At 36.8% G+C, this 15,616-nt stretch overlaps 1 protein-coding gene across 1 annotated transcript in view; it reads right to left on the reverse strand.

Annotated features, from left to right (window-relative positions):
- The window catches only part of LOC126056407 (zinc transporter ZIP13 homolog), a 28,648-nt gene that overhangs the window by 3,082 nt on the left and 9,950 nt on the right, over positions 1 to 15,616 (reverse strand). Inside the window, exons 2-6 of the mRNA XM_064040056.1 lie at positions 11,733 to 11,846; positions 1,574 to 1,882; positions 986 to 1,128; positions 496 to 616; positions 119 to 204 (exon numbers count right to left, since the gene is read on the reverse strand). Coding sequence (XP_063896126.1) covers positions 119 to 204; positions 496 to 616; positions 986 to 1,128; positions 1,574 to 1,882; positions 11,733 to 11,846 — 773 coding nt within the window. The remainder of the gene's footprint in view (positions 1 to 118; positions 205 to 495; positions 617 to 985; positions 1,129 to 1,573; positions 1,883 to 11,732; positions 11,847 to 15,616) is intronic.

Genomic DNA, 15,616 nt, shown 5'->3' on the forward strand with positions numbered 1-15,616 from the left:
TTGAATGTTTCGAAAAATTCTTTCACTTTCAGGAAGCTACATTATCTCCGCGTGAAATAGGCTATATTTTATCCAGATACTGAAAGAAGTTCCCTTGTTGTGTCAAGTCATCACTCACCAGTTGCGCTTTAGCTGCTTCCCACCGGGAAAACCCGCTTTTCAGTAGAATAGCGAAATCACCAACTTCGTGAGGGATCTCGTGAACTGAAACAGACAATTGAAAATGTTTTATGTATATATGTATTTAACAACAAAAAAACGACTTAAAATGTCTTCGCTCTGTAATTCAGGATGCCGAATTTCATTAAAAATCGCAAATATTTCTCATTTATTTTTCAAGTATTTGAAGAACTTCTTTTTTTTTTGCTAACAACAGGAGATGGACATTTGATACTTTTATTCACATCCGGATAAGAGATGTAATTCCCTCGGGCATGTTACCCGCGGCTAATATTTCACAGTTTCAAGGTATCTATTGAAAATGCTACTAATTACCGAGTATAGCGAACGTTGTAAGTAGTCCGACTCGGAAGCCGACGAGGAAAGAGCCTCCCACAGCCAGCCCGTGAGTGAAGTTGTCAATAGAATTCGCCATCAAGTTCAGGTAACCTGCCACCTGGAACATAAATATTAGAGTTTAGAGAGCCAGTTAAAATGCAAAGTCTTACAGCTACTGACAAATATGTTTGTTGTAATATTAAATTAGACCCGCACTGACCCGCACCAGTCTTGTCAAAGGTTTGACAACCAGTCTTGACAGGGAGTATCGAGTTGCCCTAGTACTGGGTTGTAGAGGTCAGATAAGCAACACTGGTACTCGGCTGCATCTAGCTAAACTGCAAGCTGACCTCAAAATAGTCGGAAAAAAGTTAGGCAGATGATGATAAAATTTTATTACCTTTGCCATCTTTTAAAAGAATAGGCGCCAACAATCTTTACAGCCCCCGGTACACTTTTAGTTAGGGTAATAAATACATTAACTCACGTCTTTCTTGTTGGACTTCTCCTTAGTGGCTTTGAGGGCCTGCTCCCGCGCCTCGCGCAGCAGGCAGCGTCCCATCCATCTGTTGCCCTTGCTGTTGCAGCGAGTGTTGCCGTTCTGAGTAGCTACCGAGTTGCAGCATACACCTGGAATATACGGTAATGATAAATTATTACGGTCATGTAAACCTTATTGCAGTTGCTCCGTATAAGACCTGGTACTAAGCTGGTTAAACTGAAAGCCGACTCCAAGATAGTTGGGAAAAGGCTAGGCAATCTTGTATCATAAGAAGGTCTCTAGCGTGGAGAATTGTGGCAAAAATATATCATGTCTGCTTCGAGGGGCCTTAAAAATTGATGTTGGCCCTAGCTCCATACCCAATCGGGGCACTTTGGGGGTCGATCGATTGAATAGACCGTAGGATCCTAACCAGGCGTCTATTGGATTAATGTATAATGAGATCAAGTACATCACGTTCAGAAGCTCAAATAATCATAATCCATATTAAAGAGTGTGTTGAATCCCACAGAAAAAATCTACCAGTCATTCTGACAAGCCACAAACACAATCAATAACAACTACTTTACTGACCTTTAGTATTATTATTGAAGACACAGGTATCATACAGTTCCTTCGCCGTCACCACGCCGTTGCTATCACAAATACCTTCTCCTATACTCTTGCCTCTCTGCCTTCTTTCCAAGTTAAGAAGCTTCTCAATCTCTTCGATCTCAATCTGTTTGATTTTGGTCCCGTTTTGCTTGACGATGTCTTGTTCCTCGGGTGATTCTTCCTCGCTTTCGTCCTGTTCTGTGGCAGCGAAGAGTTTCTCCACGACGATGAAGACTAGCATACCGCAGAGGCACCATAGTCCACTTTTTAAGGATACGTGCTCGCCCGCTAGGGGTGGAAAATGTGGTTTAGTAAATATGGATTAAATTAGGCAGGGTGGTTTAACGAACTTCTGTATTTTTTTGAGGAGATTTCTGGTGATCATTGGAATAAAATTTTGAATAATGTTTGACAAAAGACTTGGGAACGAATGTGGGGCAATTTGCAGGGCCCTACAAGACATGTAATTAATTTGTACAGAGGTTTTCGATTGAAACTGGCTAAACTACAACCCTGATTTGTACATGACTTGCAAACTTTGGATGATTCACGATACCATTCTACAACTGAAAATATTACGTCACTTTTTGGATGAAACAGAGAGGGGTCAGCCAAATACGTAACTATCAGAAAGTTGTGCAAACATTGTGTAATTTTACGATCAATAAGTAATCCGTAAATAGCCTACTACGTAAGCAAACATAGATTAACTGTATGTATTAGTATTGTATTCATTTTCATTGTTGTCAGCTGGTTATTTATTTACCTACTGTGTGCACATATAAGTAGATTTCTTTTTTTATAAAAGAACTTGAGTGTTACGTTACATGATTGAGGCCAATTTCCGCGACTAGATATTAAACACGTTAAACATGATTTGAAAACTACTGTTATAGTTATTTTTAACGATTAATAGCCGGTTTCTGATGCACTTTATCGGTGGTTTATCTATTCGTTTTCCCTTAAAGTTGGATAAATTGTTGATAGAGGTGCTCAGATACTGGCTATTAGTGAGACAGTATAATGTTTTCAATCGTGTTTAGTAGAACTCAGTAGAAGTGAGAGGTAGATAAGCGAGCCCTACAGATTTATTTTTAACCCACTGAGCAGAAGTTGAATGCGCTCACATTCAGCCTAGAATAACTGTAAGAATACTCGTTATAGAGGTCAGATAGCGTATCAGTCTTATCTAGGAAAACAAATTCGTCTGGTTAGACTGGAGGCTAATCTCAAACGGCAACAGTTTCTTCGACTAGCTTTGCTTTTCTTTCCCTGACACGGATTACTTAATTGCTATGGACTTCACTATAGTTAAAATGGACAAGAAAGTACTACTGCCCCAAGCGCGAGGCGTCATATGGTTCAATTCAGAAGATCAAAATGGACTGGACGCATTACATTCTCCTTCGGAACTTCTATTTTGATAACCTGTATCTTAATCCTAGTGTCCCACCTTCTACAGTTAAAATGTTTAGCATTACCTAGCAGTAACAAAGGATTCTTAATAGATATTGTGGAGCGCTGGGCACGTGCTCACAGCTTAGAAAAGAGGGGTACTGGGGAAGTATCAATTTTCAAAATACAAAGAAGTATTTTACTTTGTAAAGCAAATAATACAAACTAAGTTAGCTGTTACGTTTCTATGATTGATCGAACAGACAGCATGATTCACAATGTTTACTTTTTACTACCAACATCGCGTACTATCGCTTGGAACACAAAACTCCGCGTTAATCCAAACGATTTTCTACTTTAAAACAACAGCATTAGAGTACCTATTGAAATGACTTGCGTAGATGACGACACAAAACCTCAACCTCAGTTGTGTGTATAATATAAATGAGTGCGCGTGCGTTTGTCATTGTTGTATCAGAATTAGTGGAATGCCTACTTCATTACAAGTGATTATGCGAGTCAACTACAATTTGTACTTTTTGCTGATTATGTTGAAGTAGGTTTTGACTTGCCGCGGTCAGTCTTTGGATGGGCTGTTTATTTAGAAATACTATCCTGTTGTTGATTGGATCTTGGTCCTAATTTTAGTAGGTTCTCCGTTGTGTCTGATTTCTATAGTAAGTGATTTAGAGAATAGCTAGTGTAGTAGTGCATTTGTGCTTATTCTCGCGCTGTGTAAACTTACATAATGTTTGCAAGTCGTAACCTTTCCAAGTACATATGTAAATGATGTACGTATAAATGGGTGTTAGTTGGATGACTTTATATTTTTCTTATGGTAAAAATATATGAACAAAGTATAATAATTATTTATAATACCCAATATGGTTATATTGCAGTTATATGTAATATTTATTATCTACACAGCTGGTGCAATAAATAAATCACATAATATCAACCACATCATACTAAAATATTTTTAAATAGCATACATACTACGTATCAAAAGCGTTTCTAAATAGTTTTTCTTTTACTAAAATAATATACATCGCGAAAATATTTATATTCTCTTAACAAAGTAGGCAGCTGTGTTATTTTTAGCCACTAACTATAAAGTCATGTCGGTGACCGAGTAACACAACTACTAGTAATAAAAATATTAAAATATCTCTACGTAAAGCCATCGTATCTCACATGGTAATCTTAATTACAAAACATTGTTTAATTACTTAATTACCCATCATTGACAATAATTGTTATGTAAACATTTTGATAATGAAACGTAATTATAAAACTTTGAAAATGGTATTTTTGGTTTAATTTTATTTAAATTTCTGATTATTTATATGTGATAGTTTTATTTAGTGATTAGGTATACTGTTGCAGTCCCATTCATGGCCAACTATGCAGTTGAAATAAAGTAGTTTTGGACAATACTATTCTATGCTAGTTTCGGCATGCGCTTTCAGTTTTAGTTATAAATATCTCTATGAAGACTGCCACAATATGTCTACATAGTTGCAAGCCATTTGATTGGTTATGCATTCCCCCAGAAGTTGTCACCTACAATTTAGTGCTATTACCATTAATTGAAACAACGTGCAGTGATTCTATCCGCTTTGTTTATTTATATGTATGATTGTAGACTTTTAGGATTTAAACTAATTGGCTCAGTTAGTCAGTCAGTGATTATTATAACCATCATTTATTTAAATGTAGATTTTTAAAGCAAATTCTGATTGAAGCTCTCTTAATTACAAAGTATTTTTTTTGGAAATATGTATGAAAAATTATAGAGAGTTATTACATTCGGATTTATTTTTTATCAATAAAATACTACACATGTTTAGTGAAAAATAATAAAAACCACAATAATTAAAAGACCATCATATCTAATACTAGCTCTCAAATCCACAAACCACAGCAACAAATGAACGAGGCCTGGCGACACAAAACCTCAACAATGTTAACCAACAATTTATTATAAATAGGCCAGCAATGTTTATTTACATAAATAATAATGTGCATCCGTATCTTGAGGAAAACGACCTTTTTCTTTGAATCAATGTCCAGTATAACTTGAGATTTGTGGCGCTCTGAATACTTTAAAATGTCTGAAATGGACTGAAAGTGTTGAAGCCATTTACCAAACTTTTGTGGGCGGTGAAGCCAGCTTTCGGTAAAGTAAAGCAGAACGGTGGTACCTACTTCAACTTATAGGATAAAATTAAAATAATCTAGCAATGTAATAATACTTGGACTATTCCGGCCAGGTCAAAGCCAGGTTGCTATCCTAGTTCGAAAATCTCGTGTTTCTCAGACATAGAGTCTTACTGAGAGAGTTATCGAATGACTTACAACCCATTTCCTAATTCTAATCTATTTGCTTAATATTGTAGATAGGAATTTAACATTACTTGTACGGGGCTAATGTCAGTATTCTATTTCTATAAAACAGGTCAACATATACATAGATACAATAGGGAATGGCCTTTAAGGTAGAATTCCGTGGGTCGCGGCTTACGCAGCCGCGCGCGGCTTACGACAGTCGTCGGCCGCGCGCGACAATAGTCAACCTATGAAAATGTATGGCGCCGCTGCCGAGGCTCGCGACAGTCGCGCGCGGCCGACGAATTTCGTAAGCCGCGCGCGGCATTGTGTTGAAATTAGTAGATTTTGTTCGTCCGTTCCCTCTAGTCGAAGTGCTTATTGATATCCTTGAAGTAGAAGAGGATGACGTATTGCTGTGGCTGTATTATGAAAATAGATTGCCAATCGACCCTATTTTTAAAAAGTAGAAATGATGAAGGATACTACCCAATACTGATTCAAAAGCATTTGTATTGTAATGAAAACAAAAGGAAGTTTTGCCGACTAAATAAAAAACAATTCAATTCTGGTTTTACTAAAATTATATAGATGTTACTAAGCGCTAGACCATGTTGAGATGCATACGGCCGCGCGCGGCTTACGAAATTCGTCGGCCGCGCGCGACTGTCGCGGACCTCGGCAACGGTGCCATACATTTTCATAGGTTGACTATTGTCGCGCGCGGCCGACGACTGTCGTAAGCCGCGCGCGGCTGTCGTAGCCGCTATGAAATGAAATGAAATGAAATGAAATGAAATTGTTTATTTTGCAAGTTGGACATTACATCACTTTTACACGTCATTTTAAGAACGCTGAGGCCGGCATTTCCTAACTGACTGATCCCTGAGAAGAAACGCCGAAACAAACTCAAGGGTCATAGTCTCTTTTAAAGTCCAAACATGTTATAAATGAAATAATTATGTGTGAGTGTCACCATGTACGCGGTCTGGAATGGCCTTTTGAGGAAAGAGCCACATCAGGCTGGAGCTGACCAGTCCCAACAGACGGCACGCATGCATCAGTCGTCGTGTAGCTCAACCATATCTTAGGGAGCTCAACGACCTGTCACACGACGATACCAGATCTGCAGAACATTTGCGTAGGCCATTAAAAAATACTCAAACCCGCCAGACAGTATTTATGTTATAAGAATATATAATGTTGCTCGCATACACGATACTCACATTCACAAAAATAATAAATTAAAAAAAAAAAAAATACAATTATAACTTATAAATGTCAATAAAAAGAATGTCATTAATAAAATGTTATCTGATGATAATAATATTTAAATGTCAAAAGTAACAATACACAGGCATTTAAAAGATATCACTCACTAAGCGAGCAGCTCATTCCCAAGCTCCTTTTCATTTAAATAATCAGATATTTTGTAATATCCTTTTTTCAAGAGTTTGGATTTTATATGATTTTTAAATTTCTTGATAGGCAAATCACGAACCGCTTTGGGAAGTTTATTGTAAAAGCGTATACATTGACCCATGAACGAGTTGCTTACTCTGTGGAGGCGAGTAGCATGTACAGCAAGATTATGTTTATTCCTAGTATTTATGCTATGAACATCAGACATTTGAACAAAGTTAGAAATGTTTTTACGAACGTACATTAAATTTTCAAAAATATATTGAGAGGCAACAGTCAGAATGTTTATTTCTTTGAATTTCTCTCTGAGAGAAACTTTTGGACCCAGATTATAAATGGCTCGAACAGCTCTTTTCTGTAAAATAAATATAGTTTCAACATCCGCACAGCTTCCCCAAAGGAGAATCCCATACGTCATTGAACTATGGAAATAACTAAAATAAACTATTCTGGCTAAAACTATACACGGAATTCTACCTTTAGATGTCAAAAGTTACATGTTTCTCTTTACTACTCACCATGTTCAAACTTTCAGTGGCTGCAGTCGTATGAATGAATGCACGTATTATGCAATCTGCAATACTAGGTTATCGGCGATACAATGACATTGCTTGGGTCATTTTCAACATGACGTTCTGAGCAAGCAAATCAGTAGGAAATGTGACACGGAAATCAGATAGTCTGTAGCTTTGTTTGTTTCTATGAATTCTCAGTTTATTTTCTTTTGTTGTACAAGTTCAAAACTAGTTCGGTATTGTGTTAACAATGTCAACAGGTCTTTTGTTATTGTATTCTTCAATTTACACAAACACATACATACAAAATTGTCGGTACTTTTTAACCAATTTCGATCTTCAACTGTTTTTCAACGGTTTTATTTTTATATGATTTTTTCAAGTTTTCACGCACCTCAAATAATTGTATGCGGGGTGCATACAATGAAGGCTGTAAAATGTTAAATATGCTAAAAATATGAATGTTCAATTTTTTTTTATTATCCACAATGATTGCCAGATAGATATTATATACTTTATTTGATACACCTTTCTGATCCCTGGGCACACCGATTTATAACGACGGTCTTATTCGCGAGCCACTTCTTCCAGATTTTTTTTGGATATATTGAGACAAGAAGCAGAAAGGACATCTATATAATCCTAACAATATAGGTACTTCTGATTAAAAAATGTTTACATTTTCATAAAAATTTCCTTCCGTCAAAAGGTAGCAAATACGGAAAAAGTCATTATGTACGCCCGTCAGCATTGACAATGGACTAACCGCGTTATCTGTATGCATAAACAGCTACATTGTACTAAAACTATGCTAACTATGCATATTAGCATTTTACACATTGTTTTTATAGGCAGTTTGTCCCTGAAAATTGTTACTGTTGAACTTTGGCCGTGACTTCTGACTCATTGACAATGGCTGCATTTTTATGACAGCCCCTTTTAGGTAAATCTAATAGAGAAAGATATTTAATAAGTGCTTCTTTATACTATAATATTACTTACCTCTTGATTTGAAAAAAATGTTGGAAAGTCACACTTCCCGAGTAACAAGGGCTATATTCCATCCCGGTACGGGAAGTTGTTCCCACGGGATCCGGGTGAACCGCGGGATGACGGCTAATCACTCATATAGAATGATGAAAAAGTCCTACATATATACTTCTCCAACAGTCCTAAACGTTATTCCCCCTATCAGTGGGGGATTCACAATAAAGTGACACATTTAATACAATGTGTTGATATTTTTCTAAAAACATGTGCATGAAGTGGAATTATACATATAGGTAGTGTAAGATATTCTTTAGTACGGCACAGAATGCTGATCTTGAATTCTTGACATTGAGCTTGTATTACGCGCTGTAACTATTTGTTTGGTAATTTGATATGTATTGTCATACGAGCCTTCTTTTTTATGTTAGTGACTAGATTCCGCCAGCGGTTTCACTTGTCCAGTGGGAACTATTGCGCATATGTCCGGATAAATAAATGGCCTGTAGCCACGGTAATGTATTGTTGTTGTGCCTTTGTCGATAAATGGTCTATCTCACACTAGAAAAACTTTTTTAATCGGACCGATCTGATCTGAGATTATTTAAACAGACAAACTGTCAGGGTTGAGGTAATAATGTTCATAATTATGGCTACTGCAGCTGTGAGAAGACCAGGGAAGTTTGAATGCCGCAGTAAATCTCATATTGCCTAGTAGCTCTCTCTGTGAACTTTGTACTACTAAGTAAAGGCTAGATCAGAACATCTATATACTTTTCCATACCTGCAGAGATCACTAAATAGAGGCTAGGACTACAATGCCTAAACCAAACACTGTAATATTGTAAGCTAAGGAAGCGACAATTTGATTGTAACCAAATCCATTGTTCTGTAACATAATGTAAACTTGTTGATGTAGAATCAGGAAGCAGCTATTTACTTCTTCGTTAAATCGGTATAAAAACTTGAAGTATAGAAACGTTTTTGTTTACAAGTTATAAAAAAAATATGTTGCAGAATGAGTCATGTATTTTTTTTAAACACGAACCAGATAATGTGTTTCGACTTTTAATAGGTACGTACATATAGTTCATTGGCCGTATCCACGCCGTATCGTATTCTAAGCTAGAACAAAGAACAAGACTTAAGAAGGAGACAGAGAAAGAGAGGGAGAGAAGAGGCGAAGAGAAGGAAACAGAACTCTTGTTACTACTACTAGATTAAGCTGTTCAATGAGGCCATGAAAATGCCTATAAAGGCAAAATTATTCAAATAATGTAACTTTTTATTTACGGTATTTATTGATCAATAGCAAAAGGCTAGGTTAATTACTTGAGAAGCAAAATAAGTTAAATAATTCACAAGCCCTTGAATATGTGGCGAAATAGGTCGCAAACGTAATCGAAATAATACTTGACGGTCTGATACTCATTTATATGCAAATGTATGCATTGTACATTCGTCATAGTCGTTATAAGGAACAAATAAATACATTGAAGATCGATGAAGATTATCGTTCTTATGTATCGAAATACTGATTGAATGTAAAAGGAGGAAGACTGATACAGAAATGGGTACATTTTGTGACGTTATGGAGTTTATTGCTAGAAGCTGAAAAGATACATTAGTTAAAATATTTATTGACCCTAAATAAATAAGAATACTTATAATTAAAATAAAATGTGTAAAAAGAAATTAACAGCAGCCCTCCTAAAACTGTCATATACGGAAACTGAAGCTCTGTTGTAGCATAAACTCACCCTCACCATCAACACTGACACTCTCACACTGACTTAACACGCCACACACTCACCACACACACACACACACATCACACACTCTTTCACACACACTCTAAACTAGCAAATAAGCCCGAATACTTTACCCAGTTTTATTTAATTTCGATATTCCTAAAAAGTCCTTTCCTATAACTCCAAAGATACTATGTAACTATATACTTATCGCACTCGGAGAAACAAGATACAAGCTGCGCTTAGTTTGTGGCTCAACGACAATGTCAGAGCTATGAAAGGTTACTTTTGTCAACAAACATTATTATTTTTTTTTATTTTTTTTATCAAAACGTTCAGCAGTGGACGGCAATTGGCTGATATTATGATGATGAGTCGTGGTGGCCTAGTCGGCAAAGAACCAACCTCTCAAGTATGAGGGCGCGGGTTCGATTCCAGGTCGGGCAAGTACCAAAGCAACTTTTCTAAGTTTGTATGTACTTTCTAAGTATATCTTAGACACCAATGACTGTGTTTCGGATGAGTTATTCCCAATTTGTCATTAGTACCGATTGGTCACCAACTATTTTTTCCATACACCAAGTCCCAATTGGTCATTCGAGCAAAATAAATAATTTAATATTTAAATTTTGAGTTCCGATTCGTCCCCCGCATAAAATTTCACGTATCAGAGTACCGTCAGAAATAAAAGTGTTAGAAGAAATTTTAAATGAAAAACTTCGATGTAGGTAAAGGTATAGCTCTCATATAAATATAATAAAATTTACATTAAAACACAGGTGAAGACAACTTGGGCATTTTATAAACCCGAAAATGTGACTCGATACTTTTTGTGTCGGTAACAAAAGTACCAGGGGCCCATAACTAGCAAAGAGATTGTATACATAAAAATGATGAATGATGGTGTAAATTGGTATGTTTATCTACAATTAGGAAAAAAACGTAAAATCCTGACACTCTTGACTGCTATACTCCTTTAAGTTATGCGGTCCTAGTACACGGTGGGCAGTTCCATGGACACTCGTTGATTGGTATATTACTCATCTGATTTATGCGATCCTGGTATTTTGGTTTTGGCCGTGCGGTGTGTGACGCCGTTGAAATCGCGATTTTATTAATAGCGTCTTGCCATATTCGGAAAAAAACATAACCAAAATAAATAAAAAAAAAGCATATTACAATATTGTAAACCTTATCTTGTTGACAGTACTTTTTACAAAATAAAGTACGGATGACCAATTGGGACTAAGCAAAATAAAATATTTTATTGAATGACCAACTGGGACACGTTTTTTATGGATGCCAAATCACTAAAATGACGAATCGGGCATAACTCTTTCGGATGGCACGTTAAACTGTAGGTCCCGGCTGTCATTGAACATCCTTGGCAGTCGTTACGGGTAGTCAGAAGCCAGTAAGTCTGACACCAGTCTAACCAAGGGGTATTGGGTTGCCCGGGTAACTGGGTTGAGGAGGTCAGATAGGCAGTCGCTTCTTGTAAAGCACTGGTACCCAGCTGAATCCGGTTAGACTGGAAGCCGACCCTAACATAGTTTGGGAAAAAAGGCTACGATGATTATGATGATGAATTAAGAATTCACAACCAAATCGCAGATATACGTACACCTCCTATTCCCACCCTTGCAAAGTCCGACGGGACGGCAATCCGACACGACCGACCAAAGAAAAGTCACGCCTACTTTATGATATACAAGTTATGGTGATCATGACAAAACTCACGTTTAGTATTATTGAGATCGTTCTGCCAGGCTTCAGGCAGCAGATGTAGGAACACGTCGCCCAGTAGACCACCCACTGCGAAGCTCAGTAGTATCCTCAGCATAGACGCTCCAGCTGAAATGACAAACAATTGAAACTTAGTGCATGTGGAAAGAAACACACATAATAAAAGGTTAGTTATGTATGATGATGATAAATTGATGATGATGGCAAAGAGGAAGTTGATAGACTATTAGTAGTGTTTCCAAGTAACTGCTTACTTACACACTGGGTTGTCTATTTACGAATGATTTAGTTTTATGATTGAAAATTTTATGTGTGAATAGTATGTGATCTGTGCTTGATGGGAACAACCCCGACATAGGAATCCAGATTATATCATTAACGCTTTCAGCGGCAAGAATTTGGAAAAACCGGCTGCCGTAAGGACCTGCTAAAGTAAGGGTCAAGAAGTCCCAGCAGTAAGAAAATGTTTCATGGCAACTCGAAAGACATCAATACTTTTGTATGATGTTGTGATTTTTGCCTATGATGATTCTTTTTTTGGAAAATTCATCACAACTACGTCTCGTAGCAAAGTCAATAAATTGCACTAAAGTAAACGAACTATCTCAAGGTTATCAAGTTTTCCATCAGTCTGTAGTGCTGCTAGCAACAATAGGCTGTCAATATCACGGGATCGACTGTATCTAATCTGTGCGACTGATACGCGAGGGTCACCGCTTATAGGATTTGTGTAACAAGCTTGGACGAAAAGGCTGTATGAGTAATTGTTCTAGTAGAGAATAGTTTTGTTCTGGGAGTTAATTACTAGGATGGTAACTAATTTCTGTAACCCTGGATACAGGGTAACAAATAGTAAAAAAACAACTGAAATAACATGTTTCTTAAACATTTCAATAGGTTTGTCTGTTGTGACTTTGTGAGCCTGTCATTTTTCTCCGAAACTAAGTTTTTCCGATTGTAGCAGAGCCGTGCGCGAATGGGCATATTTTCTTTTGTCAGCATTGCAGGACTTTAATTTCCTTCGGTTTTCAGGAATTGAAACAAAGATAAATGCAGATAAGTAGTTAGTAGTAGTAGATAAGTAGTTTTATTTACGTATTTATAAATCTGCAAAAAAACCTCACGTGGAAACGCGTTAATTAAAGCTGAGGTCACAGATAACAGAGTGCATGAAGTGATAATTCATTAACTATCACTTTTCAACTCGTCTACCGGATTTGAGATAATCAAATGTCAAGAGAAACCAAATAGGGCGTTTTTTTATAGTTCGCATCGTTCGTTGTTATACACGTTCGGGTCATCGTGTGAATGGGTCTTCAAAATTTGCATGAATGCTTGAACATTGGTAGCTAAAAATTACTAGACTTCTTCTGTTATTAGAAGCGTTTTTGTGATATGTTTTTTTGGCAAACTTAGAAGTAAACTGATTCTAGTCTACTACTACAAAGCAATTGTGAGATGCAGAAGATTTCCTGCTCTTTTGAAAAGTTTAGGATTTCCTGTACGAGTACTTGAAGAGCTGAGGGTCCTCCTCATATTTTTTTTCTTTATCCTGTTAAAGGCTACTTTCTTAGCTCCAAGTTATTTGAGAGCCTGCTTCTAAGACGAACAGAGCTAGTCCAAAACTTTTGGGAAGTTCTAAAGTCTGAAGATCGTAAATGATAGATGATTGCTAGACAGATGATGATTTTATAATCATTGCTAAACACTATTTAATGCCTATTGTTGATTCATTATTCAAGTTGTCAGATAAGCACGCGCTATATCACGAACTATTTAAGTTTACATTACGAGATATGTTATCTATAGTATTATTTGTTAATTGCTTGTCGATTACCGCTGTGATTGCGCAGATAGGACTGTATTGGTCTTATCAGCAATAAGGTTTAATTTTTAAGTAACTTCGTAAGTGGCTTATCTTGTTGAACGATGTATTTCTCATTCATGAAAGTATCATAATATAGGAGCTGCACATGTAATGCTCTTTATAAGAGTAGTAAAAAAAAACTGACCGTTCTCTTTGAAGATTTACATTGTACCAAAATGGTAAAATTTAAATGAGTGGATTCATTGCGAATCGAGCGTTGTTTTGCAAACATCATTTTGTTTTTTTTTTTTAATTCCTGCGGGGATTAAATATTTTATATTCTGTAATTTCCCAAATAGGTTTATGAAGAAAATTCCATTCCACTTTTGAACCGCTCGAGATAAATATTCAGACACTCCCTTCAGATAGAACAGATATTAATAAATAAATAGATACCTATATGTAGGAGATAGACTGCGTATCTGTCGAAATACTTGTTATCGGACACTTTCATGAAACTGATATAATCGCACCATCAGTGATACCGCGAGATGGATCTTTGGGAAATCCGAAAATATTTATTTTATAGAAATTATTATTTTCACTTATAGCTTATGTTGTATGTAGGCTAGGCAACATATGAGAAGACTATTAATATACCTAATCATCCACATTTCCGCTTCAAAGCGGTCAAAGATGACTTTGAAGGATTGGGGAGTAATCGAAGCATTCGAAGCCTATTAACGGAATGATATCACAATGTAGGTGCAAGTTAGTAAAAGGCCATCCCAGCCAGACCGGTAAAAACCAGTATGAGGATGTTTCATCTTAAAGAAAAAAGAACTTTGAATTTCAACTTCAAACAGTACTATAATGCAATAGATACGTAATCTTATCAACAGAACTACGTACCTACATGTGTATGCAGTTCACACGAGCCTGATGGAAAATATCAATAAAACGAATTTTTAGAGCGCTCCAGGCTGACCTATGACGTGTCTGTCACAAGTGTATCTCCAATTGTCTTTATCTTACGAGCTCTTCATCACGTAGAGATAAGAGGTGATAAAACAACTAAGCGGTTAAGACAACCAGCTACTTTGTAAGGGCCAATCAACTTACCGAAACATAATTTTCCGTGCGCCTTCCGTAGTTTCCCGTAAGACATGTTCAAGATTACGCTACCAAAGCGAATGTGTGTGCAATAATTAACATTATATACGGTTAATTAACATTGTTCTTCGAGTGTATCGGTTGTAGTTAATCGGTTATCAAATTGGCAGAAAAGCATTATAAAGATTGGTATAGGATTGTGTGATCAGAAAAAGCGGTAGTAAATAAATAGCCTAGAATTATCGACTCTCTAAAAAAGACCTATGGAAATATCCAGTGTATTTTAGAGAGTCTTGCATTAACCCCTGCGAGGCCCAACCACGCCAAGGCTCGCCGGGGCTGCGGAATAATTCGAAAGAGTTACCACGGCCCTGGTACATAAAAGGCCTGCGAAGGAACACGATGGATTTTTAGTCAGTAAAAGTCTGACACTCGCTCACCGCTGCCCCACAGCGGGGGGGATGATTTGTCGATTTTTGCAATCGCTAAAAAGAGTCTTGGATTAAAAGCCTTTAGAGGAGTGTATCACAGTGGCAAGTATGTCCAGGATAGTGAGTAAATAGCAGGATAGTCAGTAATTAAATAGTGTTTCGATGAATGTACTCAGCAATTCAAAGTAAATGTATTCACCCTTCAATATCTGTTTGTTCTTTTGCGTAACACAGTATAGTTTAAAAGAAAAAATGTATAATACATTTTTGTTATGTTGACAGTACCTTCTGGGATTATCAACACAATATAAAATTCTGCCGCATACGGCATGTGGTCACGGTAAACCACATCAGACCGATAACAGACGGCCCACAATAAAAACATTGTGGTTTACTAAGAAACCCGTCTGACCGAATGATAAGAATGCAAATAAATTAATTTCAACAATTGGCTTGCGGTCCGCAGTTGCATACCATGCAATCTGCTTGGCTAACTATTGGTTAGTTTTGTTTCTTTTGTGTTGTAC

This window comes from Helicoverpa armigera, chromosome 21, assembly GCF_030705265.1.
Source record: "Helicoverpa armigera isolate CAAS_96S chromosome 21, ASM3070526v1, whole genome shotgun sequence".
In the NCBI taxonomy this organism is placed as follows: Eukaryota; Metazoa; Arthropoda; class Insecta; order Lepidoptera; family Noctuidae; genus Helicoverpa; species Helicoverpa armigera.